General features: G+C 39.6%; 1 protein-coding gene across 10 annotated transcripts in view; it reads right to left on the bottom strand.

Annotated features, from left to right (window-relative positions):
* Window positions 1–16,140, bottom strand: part of tacc2 (transforming, acidic coiled-coil containing protein 2) — a 56,301-nt gene that overhangs the window by 30,976 nt on the left and 9,185 nt on the right. For 9 of the 10 annotated variants that reach the window (XM_077496070.1, XM_077496071.1, XM_077496073.1 and 6 more), the window contains exons 1-2: window positions 5,501–10,509; window positions 3,263–3,718 (exon numbers count right to left, since the gene is read on the bottom strand). In XM_077496070.1, coding sequence (XP_077352196.1) covers window positions 3,263–3,718; window positions 5,501–10,494 — 5,450 coding nt within the window. In that variant the 5' untranslated portion in view covers window positions 10,495–10,509. Of the gene's footprint in view, window positions 1–3,262; window positions 3,719–5,500; window positions 10,510–13,335; window positions 13,563–16,140 lie in introns of those variants that run through there. The other variant, XM_077496078.1, reaches the window with a different exon arrangement.

Below are 16,140 nucleotides of genomic sequence, written 5' to 3'. Positions count from 1 at the left end.
TGGCCAAACACAATGCAGTGAGTGGCTATTTGTGCATTCAGCATGTGTACTCTGACAAGACCAAGGCATTTTTAAATGCATTATTATTTATTATTCCTATTTCAAATTGAAGAAATAGACATACGGGACTCTAACTTTTTCATCCTGTGTGTTTAAATTGGTCTCATGTTTCTCATTACAAATCCTTTTAATGCCAAAGTCATTTGTGCATGCTGGAAATAGACAAAACCAAGTCACAACATAGTGTCATACAATCTGCATGTGGCTCCAAAGTCAGACAAAAACAATGCAGATAGAAAATAGATTGAGAAAAAGTTACTCCATTTAGGGTATATAAATGTCAACTGATATGGTGAAGTTAACAGTTGGCCCGTTTCTACTTCGGCCCAGATTAAATTCCAAATCAGTGTAATAAAAGAGAGCAACAAGGGAGAACATGTGCTCCTTTTCAGTGACACATTTTAAACATAGTTGAACTCTTAATAACACCTGGAGAGCGTGTAGCTGTCAGAACACGTTTGGCTATGTTGATTGCTGGGAATCTCATCTGGAAAACCACATTTAGGATTTAATGTGAGAAGGTAAAGAAAAGTGTGTTTTTTTTCTTAATCCAAACACAATTGCTTTAGAATACAGCACATGAATGAAAAACAAAATATTAACAATCCTGTAACTCACACGGATTAAAACATTATCCAAAACCTTAGAAATAAATCACAGCCATGAGATTATCCACTTCACTTGTGCCATCAGAGGCACGTACAATTACCATGGCAACCAGTCTATTTACAGTTCACTGTAGCACTAGCAGTGCTTACTTTTTAAAGTAAGCATATAGATGAGAAATTTACGACATATTTTTTGAACATAAAAACAAAGTGAGATGACATTCCCCCACATTATTCAGACTTTTAAAAGGAAGTTGGTGTTTAAAAAAAGACAGCAAATTAGCATATCTTTAACTGAGCACTAATCATGTGTCATATCAATCAGGTGAATCACGTTGTAAATGTGTGAGTCATTTCAGCTCTTTATCGCCTTCTGTCCGTCTGTCTTTCTACTTGACCCTCCCCTCTGCCCATCTGGTGAGGTCAGAAGAGGGCAATAGTTACCTACACGCCATATGCTATGTCCACCTGTAGTTACTTACAAAAACATACACATACTAACTTTGAATCCAACTCACCCATATTTCTGCCATGGAGCTAGCCTAAATTTAGGCTAACTAAAGTGATGGAAAGGCTTCTGTAGAGTTCCAAACAATGCAGAGGGCACTTCACAGCAGTGTGTCCCAGTCGCCCCTCCTCCTCGTCACCCTGACCGAGTCAGTCATGCACACTCAGAACACGGCACATACTCAAGTGTTTGTCTTGAACTCTGGCTTTCGTTCAACTGTCTGCTCTGCGCAAATGACTTCAGAGGGCCCGAGTACAAGAGGGCAGGCTGGGGAGGGAGGACGTGCCTGCTCGGGGCGGGGAAAACACACACGCACGCATAACACACGAGAGGAGACGGTACCCCGCCAGGTTCAGCAGTCTGTGCTCTTTTCCCTGCAATGTGTTCTATATTGGTAGGTCTCAAATTGGTGTACCAAATTTGCATCATCTAAAAAAATAAATGAATAAATAAATAAAAGAAGTGCATACCTATATATGGCAACCAGTGGGCCAATAAAATAACCTAAACAAAAACTCCTCCCTACCTTAGTTTTGGGTCAATTAAAAGCTCAGATATGACTGTGACATATCACATAAATCTGACATTCTTGTATTTGAGCAGGTTTCTCACTTCTCCTGGTAAGGCCATTTGGTCGATTGTTTTGACATTTACTGTATGAAGTTGTACAGGAGTAACACTGGTCTCATTATTTACTATTATTTACTACACAGAAATCTATACCATAAACTTGTACTTTTAAATATGTTCTGTATACACAATGAAATTTGTTGATGAAGTCATTCCATGGACATGTCAATCAAAAACTTTTTTTTTTCTTTTTTCTTACAAACAATGCTTCCTTAGGTGAGTAATCCAGTTAAGCAAGAAATTAACCTGGATGTCACACGTATGACCAGAATTAACGTCCTTATAATTGTATTAATTAAATGCAAACAATTTTATTTGGAACCCCTCCTCACGGTCCAACCTTATGAATGCTCACACTAAACAGATGAGAGTTGAGATGCAACTGGGGAAATAAATTGATATTACTGTGTATATATTTTTTTCTATTACAATATATATCGCTTCAAAATCTATACAGATGGGTCAACTGCTGATATTGCCAAGTTTCCCGTCCATCATCCATTTTTTTTATGATTGACTAGTCATTATTTTAAACAGTGATGGAAAACACTTTTTTTCTACACCTGATAAAATCATTAGACATAACTTTGTCAGAATTAATTTTAATTTGATACATATTTTTGATATTGTCTGACTTAATACCATTTGTGCGTTAGTCTGCGATTACGACCCCTACAACAGAACAACTGAGCCACAATTTGAGGACTTCTATACAACGCTGCCCATTTAAGCCCAGCTGATGGCGGTGATGCACATTTCATTCTTTTGACAACTGTCAAACAAATTCCCCAGACCAAATATTTATGTGGCAGCATGGACAGGATGTGTGCTTTGACTGACAGGCAACAAGCACTATTCTGGCATGTCACAGGGTGGCTGGGCCTGCAACAGTGATGGGAGAGTCACTTATAAAAGCTAGTGAATCATAAAGTCAAGTAGATATTGATACCCATTTTACATCATTACTCCACACACACTGTATTCCTGTGAACCACACTGACTTCAATCTTCAACCACATCACAACTTTTCAGCCTTTACTATACAAATACTTTTCAACTGCAAAGGCACGAGTGGACACTGAGCAAGAAACTTTCACCAGAAAATCTTAAATACAACTAAAAACAAGCCTAAAGATCAGTTCAACCACAGTTATTTTCATTTATTTACATATAACAGTGACTTCTTAGTTATGGATTGCAAACATGTGAGTCTCAATCCATTTTCAGAGTGGAGGGAAGCTTGACCTCAATGTTTATTCTCACTGCAGGCAACTTACTGAATTCTGGACTGACAATAAGATACACTCCATCAGCTTTATTTTATAGTGAAACCTCTGGTACTATGAATGCTGTTATTTCATCTCAACATATAGTTTTGTGCTCACTGAAACAAACATAAAGGTAACATTTGGAAGAATAGAATATTACATATTATTAATAAAGAGTAGCCACTTACCCACTTTTCTGTAGCACCCAAGCAGGATCGCTGAGTGTTTCTGTGCTTTCGGGTTTCTCCTTTGAAAATTCACTCTTTGGCTTCTTCTCTGGTTCTAGGTGCTCTGTTATTGTCTGACTTTGATCTGAAGATTCCTCCTCTGTTTTGTTCTCGTTGAGTTTCCCAAGCTCACCTGTGGCTTTTGCTGGTTTTGAGGGCTCAGTTTGATGTGCTGATATCGCTGTACTTATACTTATTGGATATTCTTTTATACGCTCCTCTTCTTTTTTGACAATTTCTGTCGTCTCCTGCGTCTGCTCGTTGAATCTTTCTAGCTGTTCTGCAAGATCCAGTTGAGGATGTAGCGGTGTGATGTCTGTTTGCTCCTGAGGTGTCTGTTCTGGCCCCAGAGGAACAGCTCCCTCCTCAGTAGGAGTGAGAAATTCTTGTTGAGGAGACTCCAGTGATGGGAGGGGTCTAAAAACACAAAACAATAAGGAGAGTGGGAAAATTACCACACTTGCATGAGGAATGGCTGACAAACGACAAATGCGTATGTTTGACAAGGTACACCAGTCTGAAGTGTCTTCATGTTTAAGTTTTACACTAGCGCTTGTTTTATTATGTCAAATTGTGCGTGCATGTGTGAAAGAAAAGGAAAAAGGCCCATTCTAGTCATGGAGAGATGTCGCAGCTGATGTCATCCTTTCGATATAAAGGGCTGCATTACTTCCATTAGGCCCCAACATCTGACCTCAGATCCAGTCGAGACAAAGTACAGCTGTGTACTTACCTCCTCATTCATATTCATTGCAAGACTGTTCTCTTCAACAACACTCTACACAAGTGTTTAACTTGTGTTACTGCATTTGGATATGTACAAGCGCAGCTACACAAAACCACAAAACAGATTTAAATTATTGAATTGTTCGGAAGACGTTTTTATGTTGTAATAAATCATGAGGCGTGCTTTATTTTGTGTGATTTATTGCTTAAAAAGCATCTATAATTCCAGTCAAAATATGCAAACTCCAGTCATCCTATAGAGCAGACCTGCAAAATTTGTATATCAAAAGAAAGCTTTTACAAATATAACTAGAAAATGCATTTTCTGAAGAAATTGCATATGAAGGCTGAGTGGCTAAAAGAAAAATTGTGAATGACGTGGAATGAGATACAATGACTTGGAATGAACATGCAGAAGTTGGAATGTTTGATTCAGTCAAAGATGTAGAAATTAGAGGAGATAAACAAAAAAAGTGGCATTTTTTAAATTATTTTATTTTGTAATTTTGAAAAAAACAAAAAAAACAAAAAAAACGTGATACGGTACGGATAAGCTGAACAGTTTAAAGTTGGAATGGTTTGAACTTGCCAAAAAGAGCAGAAATTACAGGGGAGAAACAAAAAAACAACACTTTTTTTGGTGGCTATTTCAATGGTGAAAATACTGAAGTTATGGTAAAGTATCAGTAGGTACACGCAGAACAGTTTAAAGTTGAAACGGGTTGAATCGGTCAAAGAAATGTAGAAACTGGAAGGGGGGGAGACAAAATTATTTTTTTCTTTGTTTTGTTGGTGTTGAAATGTTGAATTTTTGGTAAGTGGCAATTTTTGGAATGTTGAAAAATTGTTCACAAAGTGAATTGAATGTGTTGAATGTTTTGAATTTCAAATGGGAACAATAGAAATGTGTAATGTTGAATGTGCCGTTGGAAATGAATGGCAAATTTTTGGGTGAAAAAAATAAAAATTTTTGGAAAACCGTAAATGTTTGGAATGAAAAAATGGAAGTCAGAGAAGGCGTGAATTTTTTAAATCATCTTGAAGTTGGAATGGTGAGAAATTGAGAATCAGCAAAAAAAAAAAAAAAATGTGGAAGTAGTAGCAGGATGAAAAAAATATAGAATTTCAACGATTTTTAAGTGAGTGCGGTAGAATAACAATCGCAGCTTTCACACAATAATGCACAGTTCTGATTACGACAGTCAGTGATTTAACAAAATGTTGATTATTGTGGTTATACAACTGTGACACATTACTGAAAACTTTCTAATATTTGTGTAGTTAAGGTAACAAGAGCCACATTTTTTTGCTTTGGTTTTTTTTTTTGGGGGGGGGGGCACTAAAAACTGCAGTCAATAAAGATTTCTCTGTGTATTTCTCTTCATTCCACTTATTTCCATGTAAAAACACATTTCCCCTACAGAATATAAACTTATGAACACATTTCAAACCCCCTCATGCTCTTTTAATTACCTTGGGATTTCTGTGCTCTCTTGTTCAGGCTGAGCACAGGAAGCAGCTTCTCTGAGAGCTGTTATCCAGTTTGTATCTGGCTCTTGTGTCGTGAGTCCAGCAGAACTGTCTGACACATGGGACGCCGCTGTGTCTGCAGACACGTGTTCAAAATCAGAGTTGCAGGCAGGAGGGTGTACCACATCATCAGACGGTTGGATTGGCGGAGAGATGTGATCGGGAAGTTTTTCAGTTTGGGAGAGCACTGTATCATCATCATCCTGGCTTTTTGATGAAACACTGGGCGTGTCTGCAGCAACGCTGGGTTGTGGATTGCTAGTTGTCTCATTGACATTTTCCATTGCCTTCAAAAGACGGAAGCTACTATCATAGTGACAAGCGTGGTTTGAAACGTCAGCAGATGATGGGTCTTTATCTTGAGGTCCATTCTTTTCTGTCGCTTTCTCATCTACAACGTTAAACTCACGTGGTCCCTTCGCTGGCAAATCTGCATTTTCTTCATCTAAAGCCGCATTGTTTCCCTCTACAGCCTCCTCTACATGAGGTCCTTTTATGGGAGTTCGTGTTACTGAACCATTTTGTATGGCTAAGCTTTTATTGGAGCATTGCGACTCAAGAGGCTCACATATTGTATCCGGGATTTTATACCTCTCAGTTTCACTCATTTTGGTTTCCACAGCCTGAGCACCACTGTGATCCTTTTCAACAGTGCTCAACATTTTTCTTTGTATTGTGGTATACTTGGTTTCACTCGGACTAACATCTTTATCATTTTCATGGCTACGTATGGCTTCTTTTTTCGAAGCAGAATCAGAGAAACACAATCCCGTACGTGAAATGTCATGATCCTCTAATAAAGGCTGAGAGGGAACAGCGATGCTTGTGAAGGCCAAATGATTTCCATGTAGCTCTCCATCTGATTGGTTGTTTTCTGTCTCACCTTTACTATCCATAGAATTCAGAAATTCATTATCATGTATTAAATTTGATCCTGAACCCTCGTCTGCAAAAGTACTGGTACATTCATCATTATTCAACTCATGCTCAAACTCATCCATGTCAGCCATTTTTGTCTGGTCTAAAATTTGCTGTCCAATTGAGTTTCTGCTATCAGTTAAATCACAAACAAGAGGAACGATATTGTCAACTCCCGGAATAATTTGTGATTCCTTCTTTTCAACTTTCGCTACACCTACCACTTGTTCAGTGATACTGCTGCCTTCTCTTGACAACTCAATCTGACGTTCTGCTGTCTCAAAAGATTCACCGTCTCCTCCTACTATCTCCGTCCCCCCAGAAAACGGTGCTTGAATAGGTTTGACATGGCTGTTAGTCATTCCTCCCTCTTCAAATGCCTCTGCGCAAGCACCTGGCAATCCTTCTGTGGAATACTTGGATACCAAATCTTGCTCCAGTTGCTCCTGTTGCTGAGATAAATCATTCAGTTCAGAATTTGAATTCAAGTCTGTTGATGTGTCCCTGTTATCCTGATGCTCCATCGTTTCTGCTAAAGTTTTGTGCAAATCTTGGTCAAAATGAAGTTCACTTTTCAGCTCTGTTTCCAAATTGTTGACCATATTTGACTCAGTACTTTGGATGTCATATTCATGTGACCATGCTAAGTCTCCAGTTTCCACTTTAGTGTCTTTATTTAACACTTCATTGCGTTGTGGTGTCCCATTTTCTATATGCAGTTTGTCACCGTCTTCTGTTTCCTTTTGATTATTGAGCTGCTCGGTTTTGTCTTCGAGTGACACAGAAGTTTTTTCATCCATGTTCTGTTTCCCCTTGACATCACAGAGTTGAGTGTTATCACACATCCCATTGGGCTTGTTAGAGCTGAGTGGGCAGATGTCATTTATGAGGTCGGGTGTTGCTTGAGTCATTATATTATCAGAGCCATCATTTGCCAGTTCACACTCTGGAGGTTGTTCTTCCCCTTGTAAGGGTGTCAACTTGGGGTCACATGGCAGGGAGTTGATACACTCTGTGTCATTTCTATCCTCTTGTTTCAAAGACATCTCTGCTCCTCCCTTTGCTTCTTCATGTTCCTGATCATCTACTAAAGTCATGTGTGTCTTGATACTGTCACACTCAGCATTGTCATTACCAACTCCTTCCGAAAGAGTGACATCAACTTCATCAACTACGCCCACGTCACTCAGCAAAAGGCCTTGAGTTTGCTGTATTGATGTAGAATTACTGGCACATTGCTCATGAACAGAAATTGACCGTTCAGTGGCAATCGCCTCTGAACCTACTGACCCATCCTTTATTAGGTCAACAGGAGTCACAGACTTTGAGTCCTTCCTAAATTCAATTGGCTCTGCGCCAACTAGTGCATGAGAGAGTGGTTGATCAAAACCAGCAGGAGGCTGAGCGCTGAGGTCTGTGTGTTTTGTCTGAGGAGAGACGGAGCAGGTCAACATTGCAGTTTCCAAATTAGAAATGGCATCAAGATCACTGGAAAGCTGTCTATCAGGAGACTCTGTAAAGAGATCTCCTTTTGGCTTCAAGGTAGCATTAGTGCAAGAACTTGAACTTTCTCTTTCTTCGACCAGAAATGCATCATTTTTTAGCTCTTCTGGGTTGTCAGGTTTAATTGATTCTTTGATGTCAAGAGTGTTAATTTCTTTTGCCGTTACACACAAAATGGCTACGCCCTTTTCTGTCACAACTTCTTTCTCCTTTGTTAACATCGGATCCATTGACTTCTCTCTTTCTAGTTGCTGATCTCTTTGTTCTGATGGCTCTTTTGTTGCTTTATTTAATTCCTTCTTGGTGAGCTCTATAAGCTCGTTCGTGCTTTTTGCTGGCTCGGCAGCACCTGTGGGAATTACGGCATTTTCAAGACAGTCACTATGTTCTGTACTACCAAGATTTTTCTCAGTTGTCCTTTTTCCCTCTTCACCTGAAGGATCGCTCTCAATTTTCTTGGATATATTGTGTGTTTCCAAAAGAATGTCATTCCCAGACATTGGTGTGGCACTTTGAAATGCGGCTTCATCCTTGGTATAAGATGCATCACTGCTGGTTTCTGGCTTCTTTAAGCTGAGGAAGTCTGGGTAAATATAGCTGGCCTCAACAACAGGATGGTATAAACTCTCGTGTACTGTCAACGGAGGCAATGAAGAACATCCCGAAGTCGGCACTGACATGTTTCTCACTTCAACACTACAGTCTTCTTTCACACTGTCCGCAAAGTGAACCCTGTGGCTGCCTCCAATTTTGTCACATGTAGACTTACCCACACTACTGGTTGGGTTCTGAGCCGGCGCTTGAATCTTGACTTCTCCGTCAGTGGCTTTGGGTGTGCTTTCAGGTTGAACCTGTTGATTGTTGCTGGTAGAAAAAAGTGAGGTCTCTGTGATGGCTGACGCCTCACAAGTGGTTCCTGAAAAGGGTGGCTCCTCAGAATTCAAATGGTGCTGGGTGCTGTCTCCGCTTTCAGTGTTGCTTTGTTCGATGTGAGGTGGCAAAGGTGAAAATGCTGCAGCGAGCTCCTCCTTAGGGCACAGGCTGTCTGTGATGGTAATGAGCGTCTCACCACTGCTCAGTGACTTCACATATGACTCTGCAACATCAGTGGGTGGACACGTTTTTTTCTCAGCTACAGACACCCCTCCAGCAGCCCCCTCCGGAAGGCTGAATGAACTGCACTCAGTTACTCCTCCTCCCTCCAGTCCTGCAGCACTATCATTCAGATGATCAGCACAAGCAAATATCCCATGGGAGAAATTATTCAAATTGCCTTCAAACCACAGCCGCTCCTTTTCTCTGTCGCCCTCTTCTGCCGGAGAGATCGCTGCCTCTGCACTGCTCGTCTCCCTCTGTCCTTTTGAACAACTCTCAGCCGAAGAGTGTGGCATTTTGCTGTCGTAGCTTTCCTCGCTAACAGCCCGTCTCTGTTCGTTTGGGAAACTATTTGAGCACTCGACAGATGAGATCTGGATGCTCCTATTTAAAAGACTCGTCCTGTGTTCATATCCCTCCTGGTGTCTTTCTGCTTCTCCTTTCCCGATGCCTGCAATAGCTTTAGTAGCTACTCCCTCCCATGAATCACAGCTCACGCTTTCTCTCTCACTTTTTATCACTTCTCGCATCGTGGGTGTTGTTAGTGGCAACGCAGCAGCCTCCACTAAAGCATCTTGAATGGCCCTTTCCACACAACTCTCTCCCACACAAGCTGGGATGTTGCAAAATGAGCTCTCCTGTTTTTGTATTTGTGCTTCAGTGCTAACAATATCCACATCTGATTGATTTTCTGAAGCCTGATCGAGAACATCAACGGTAGTTTGGACATGTGTTATCTTTTCCTCAGTGATGAGACTTGCGGTTGTATGTTGTGTTCTCTGTGGGATATTGTCAATGTTATTTTTGCCACACTGAGCATCCATTACATTTATGTTATTAGAAAGATTAGCGTATGAAGGAACAAAATTGGATGCAGAAGAGGCTAAGTCAATAAAATGACCCTGCTGGCTATAAAACAATGATTGGGAGGGGCTTGGCTTTCCCTTGCGACAAATGTCATCATTAGGCTGTGCCCTACACATTATCGTCTCTCCGCATGACACTGAAGATGCAATTGGCTCTGAGTGACAGTGATTCCCTGTATTTATAAGTGGGACAGCCTGTAATTCCGTTTCAGTTTGTCCTTCCATCCTATCCTCCACTTCAGTCTCTATGTTTATCTCCGCCCTTTTCTTTTTCTTGTGCTTCTTTTTGTCTCTCTTTTTCATCCTTTTGTTATGTGCAAGCTCACCCTGCTCATTGCTTGGGGAAATCAGTGGTGTGTCGTCGTCAGCATTACTATTTGATCCTGCTAGATTTTTCTGCAATTCCTCCGGTACATCTTTATTTTCAGGACTTACAGATTCAGAAAATTCTTTAACAGTGTTACTTGAATTACTGAAGGCCATAGTGCATGTAGGAATCTGATGTCCAATTTTTAAGTCGATCATCTCTACATTTCGATCCATGTCTTCATCCATAGTGTCCCTATTACAATCCAGTGGGCTAATATCACCGGTGACTGTGTTACAATCAACATGTGTGTCATTCAATACGACATCTTCAGCCCTTTGCTCAAATGAGTCTGTTGATTTTTCTGTATGTGTATCGGGACCTGCTTGATTCTGCTCATCCTCTTTTATTGTTTCTTCTGGCTCAGGATTTTCTTTTCCAAGTATGTAGTCCCTGAAACTAAACACAACTGTATCCATCTGGCTGCGCCCAGTCTTACTGTTTCCATGTGTATTTTTGTTTATGAGCTTGCTGTTACCAGGTCCAGGCTGGTCTGCAACTTGAGGCAGTGATGACTCATCACATTTTGTAACTGTTGCTTGTCCAGTTTTCCAATCCTTTTCATCAACTTTTTCATGACTGGTGCTGATGGGCTCTTTGATATGTGAAACGCTCAGTGAGGCCATTTGTTCCTCACATTCCTGGAAGGCTGCTTGGAGCTCCTGGTCGAGAAGCGCACACGAAGGAGGGGTCAAGTGTTGGCCAGCTGGGTGAGGTGTGGCAATGGGCTGAAGTGAGGCCGAGGCATCTGCGAGGAGTGGGTCGGCGCCGTGAGGCCTGAGACCAGGGTAAGGTGACATAGTTAAGAATGTGGACTTGCAGACAAACAGCTGCTCATTCCATGATGCCACACAAGGCCACTTGTGGTTCATAAAGCTCATGCTCAAGCACTGCACTCACGCGGGTGCACGCACAATGCAACTGTAGTTGAAATGCAAACCAACTGTTTCAAAACAGTTGGCTGTTAATAAATAGCAGCACTTAAATCTAGATATATGAACACAGCATTTTATAGAAAGTACATTAATTGTTTAAGCCGGTCTTTAAATGTTACATAATCAAAGGATCAAAATTGTAAATGGTGCACCAATCAGTTATTAAAACACTGACCCAGAAAAACAAAACAAGCTTAACAATGCAACTGTTAGACCACAGCTGAGCCCTATTTAGCCAAACTACACAATGTTGTGGAATCATCTGAACTTCTTTAATGTAGCACAGATCCATTATCTAGTTGCCTTATGAGGGACTCGCCCAAAATACCATTACTATATCATGGACAACTTGAATAAACTCACTGTACACAACATTAAAGAGATACTTTACTTATTTAGCCATTTTTGGCAGTCAAACATGCTCACTCAGTCACTCAGCTTGTGAATGTCACATGACCAAACCTAGAAAACAGGTGAGCTGTGAGTGGTTACTTGAGCCCTTGTGATGTCATTTTCAGTCGACAGCAAGTTGCAAATTGTGTTTTTAAAGGTACTAATTGTATATGAAAAATAATGAAAGCATCAAATTAATTATAGACAAAATATTAACTTTTTATTGCTATAATGGACTAAATAAGTGAAGTCTCCCTTTAAGTACACTCGCACAATATAAAAATAGATTTATCAAATATTCAGACCTTGAAAAGATAATTCATTTATTCTTTGATTAACAATAGCAATTAATTTAACAATTTTTATTGTTATGGTTGCATGTCTACTAAACTCATCTTTGTCAGAGTCAGACTATTCTTTGGGACATATTTCCCTGATGATTTACAACTTACATAACATATTTATTAGATTTTTATTTTCCCTCACTATTCAACTAAAAAAAAAAATTGCACAACAAATGTAGTTTATATGATCCTGGAGAAACCACCTTTCATTCTGTTTTACTCTAGAAATGATAATAAAGCTTCATTTAATTTAATCTGATTTTGCAGCAGCGTAGAATTGCACTAAATCATACTGAAAGAGACTTTCTAAAACTTATATGCACATTTGTAATCTTTAGAACTAGAGTCAAAACACACCAATTACAGACCACTTACTGACTTTAATGTTGCCAATAGCTATCATTTGCCATTTCAATTGATGATTGTACAGTGACCTTGAGTAGCCTATCCTGAAAGTTGCCTAAAACATAAAATGAATTATTATTATTATTATTATTATTATTGTAAGGGTCTGCATATTTTAATCTAAAAGACGTTACAAAAAAAAAAACATTACTTCTGGCAACTGGTTTTAATCAGTAATGTACAATACAATACAATATACAATACACAATACATCCTGGCTGTATTATCCTCATTAGGAGGAGCAGCACAAAATAGACAGCTACAACTTTGCATGAGAGCAAGGTCCTTCCCCCCAAATGGTGTAATATATTTAAGTTAGTCCATAAAACACACAATTACCCAATCTACCAAATTTTTTAGTAAAACAACATATCTTAATATTAATTCACCCAAGCATTAAAGCAACTAATTTCTCAATCCAGCTTTGATGGGACAAAGCCCACAGAGCAAAGATATCTATCATGCTAACATTACCATAGCATTCTGGTTGTTAGCTTTATTGTTTCACTCCATGCACGCTGATTTTATTATTCATCACCAGTCACCTGTTGTCTAGAACTACCAGAGGATGACTGACTTCCATGTGATGTTGCAAGCCAGCCAGCAGGGGGTTCACCTGCTCATGTGCCCTTTCTCCTGTGCTAGTCTTAAGCCTGTCAACATAGCCCCGGGACATGTGCACATACACACACATACAGAAAAGAAAACAAAGTTCTAGTTGTCGCTACTTAAAATGTGGTGCAGATCTGCTCCCTTAAACCCACAGATCAAGTATAAATCAGAGGAAAAATTAAGATAGTCTCACTTGCATTTATTGTATATAATACATTGACAAGCCTCTAGTCTACTTTAAAACATTTGTACCAAAAACATCTCATAGAAAACATTTATCATGTAAATATGATCATGATGGTGTAACCTGCATAACACGTATTTTCAATCTCAGACTCACCCTAGTGAGGACTCCCAGATGTTAAGGTCACTGCTAAAATCTAGACTGGGCAGCAGGTCATGGGGAAACTCAAGTTCCTCCTTGTCCTCAGGGGCGTCTGCCGTACCTCTGCTCTCCTCCACACCAGTGATGACTGGGACATCTAGGAGCACTGGCTGGGACAGCAAACTCTGCTGGCTAGTGGATGTCTCTGTCAAAAGCACCCCAGCATCCTTCTGGGCTTCAGTCTGTAGAGGAGAAAAACACACTAATGGAAAATGGATGGATAGATGGTACAAGCAAGCACTCTACATACAGTATCCTCAGTGTTTTGTTGGTTCAGAGTTCACCAATTCACATTTTTTTCCCTGTGGAACTTATCACTAGATAATCACTGAAAAACTCAGCTTTATGTATCTAAAATGCCCAAGATGCCGCCAAATTTTAATGAATAAATAAATTCCATAACAAATAATGTAATGGCTTAAAATATCACCATCATTAAACTTCATTAACTCTGATTATTTTTATGTTCCGCTTTAAAATTCAAAACTGTCAACAGCAAAATGAAAACATAGTGAAACTATATGACGCCAACCTGACAGACAATAGAATGGTGTTTGTAGAACAACAGTAATTTTGTCGGGTGTTTGATTAAATATATGGCATTACGAGTACTATAAGCAGTCAAATGTTATATCACTTTTTCTGTTTTCATGCAAACAAATACAACTAAAAAACAAAATGCCCTGGGGCTCCCCCTACAGGTGTAATTTCCTTTGAACCACTCACTGTCAGCAGACGGGGCCGGGCGAGTTTGTCGGCTGCATGACGTCACTCCCGAGGTAACTTGACAGCACGCACGGATTTTTATTTTATTTTTTTCATTCACTCAAGCTTGTGTGAGTGAGTGAGTGAAAAAAACAATAATAATAATAATCCGTGCGTGCTGTCAAGCTGGCGCAGGAGTGACATCATGTAGCCGACAAATTCGCCCGGCCCCGTCTGGCCACAGTGAGTGACACGCCTCCCGCCAACCCCCGCTCTGCGATTGGCTGGACGGTTAAACAACTGTCTGATCACAAAAACGTTCCGCTGTTGACAAAAGAAACACAAAATGGCAAAATACAGGCTGGGGAGGTGGGGGTTTAGGAAAAAATCACCACCACACATTAACAGAAGCCCAGAGGTGTCGATTGAGAAGGAATTCATGGCTATACATCCTGTATTTATAAAGTGCATTTTCCTGAGTGAAAACGGAAGACTCTGCCTTTAAACAAAATTTATCTGATTAGATTAGTGCAGCAAAATGTGTAACAAAGTTGTTAGCACTAATGCTGCTAATAATAAAACATTAGTGATGTCCCGGGCTGGTTCACCAATCTTTTCAACCACTAAAGTTTCTGAGACAATGACAGAGATGTTATTCTCCTTCCCTATAAGTCTGATATAGGAGAATGCCTTACACTAAATACATATTGTTTTCTTTTTTCATTGAATAGTTGTTCTAGATGGATTCACGGTTACAAACACTATGTACAGTTCCATATGTCTTGTATAAAAATGTACAAACACCAGCAGGCTTACCGCTCTAATGCAAACAAAGATGCACAAATAACTCCACCCATCTGTTAGACAACATAATAAAGGTTTGTGTGTATAGCCTGCAGGGATGTGCAGCTAATATTTACTGATAACTGATACTCCACTACACCTTCCCAGTTTGCTTTTATAAAAATAAAAACATAATACTTGAGAACCCCAGCTCTATTCAAATCAACATGCCATTTAAAAACCTGCAGACAAATACTTTAATAAAAGTGCAGCAGCCTGTTTTGTTTTTACACCAATGGAACTTAACTTCTCAGAACAGTACATTTATTGTTGTAAGAGGCATCTGAGTCACAAAAGGCATTGAAGACAAACCAGCCAGGTGAGTAAAATCCCTTTATAATGATTAATTTTATGTTTTAAGGAACGGTTTGGGTGTCTATTTAACTACCAGCAGCTGTCTAAATGACACCTGCAGCCTTAAAGCACAACACTGGGTCATGTGTGATGTAAATAGAGGCTTTCAGACACACAACAATATATTATTATATATTATGTGCACGAATATGTCTGAAATAGACACAGCTATAATGTGTAGATTATGTTCAGATGCAACTCAGAGGGGAAAGCATTCCTTTACATTATTTATGAATGTTTGAATGCAGAGGCAGCATGGACACACACTAAAGCAGCTAGTATAAATGCTAAAGTCATTATCTGCTCTTGCTCACGATAAATCATTTTTGTTTTTTGCCAGTTGAATACAAAGGTCTCCTTCTCACAATGCCATCTCTGAGGTGACGTTTTGTGGTGAAGTAAGTGAGTGTTAAATATGCAGTTCAGTTAAGGTGGAGTTTAAAGTGTACTGAGGTGACTGGTGTCACCTGTATTGTGACCACAATTAGGTTTGTTTGTGCCAAGTCATGACTAATCAATTGCAAAACTGCATTTTGAGGTATTTTCATTTTTCAGAGGCGAACCCCAAAACCTTTCACCTGCCATTCTGACGTTTTTCTGATTGATATCCTATTTTTAAATGGTTACATGATCTGCCAGTTGTTGTTGCTGTTAAATTAATGCATTATCTTCTATAATTACATTATGATGATTACTCACCCCGGCTTGCATTGTATTGAATTAAATGATTAGCACAAACTTATCATGACGTAATATTATCCATCATTCACTACATGAGAAGCACCAGTGCTGTTCTTCATTGCAGCAAACTCAGCCACACTATTAAACACTGAAGCTTTCTGACTGCCACCGAAAACT

Source organism: Festucalex cinctus, chromosome 14, assembly GCF_051991245.1.
Source record: "Festucalex cinctus isolate MCC-2025b chromosome 14, RoL_Fcin_1.0, whole genome shotgun sequence".
Taxonomy (NCBI): domain Eukaryota; kingdom Metazoa; phylum Chordata; class Actinopteri; order Syngnathiformes; family Syngnathidae; genus Festucalex; species Festucalex cinctus.
Note: the sequence above shows the minus strand (reverse complement) of the source record. Positions and strands in the feature narration are given on the sequence as shown.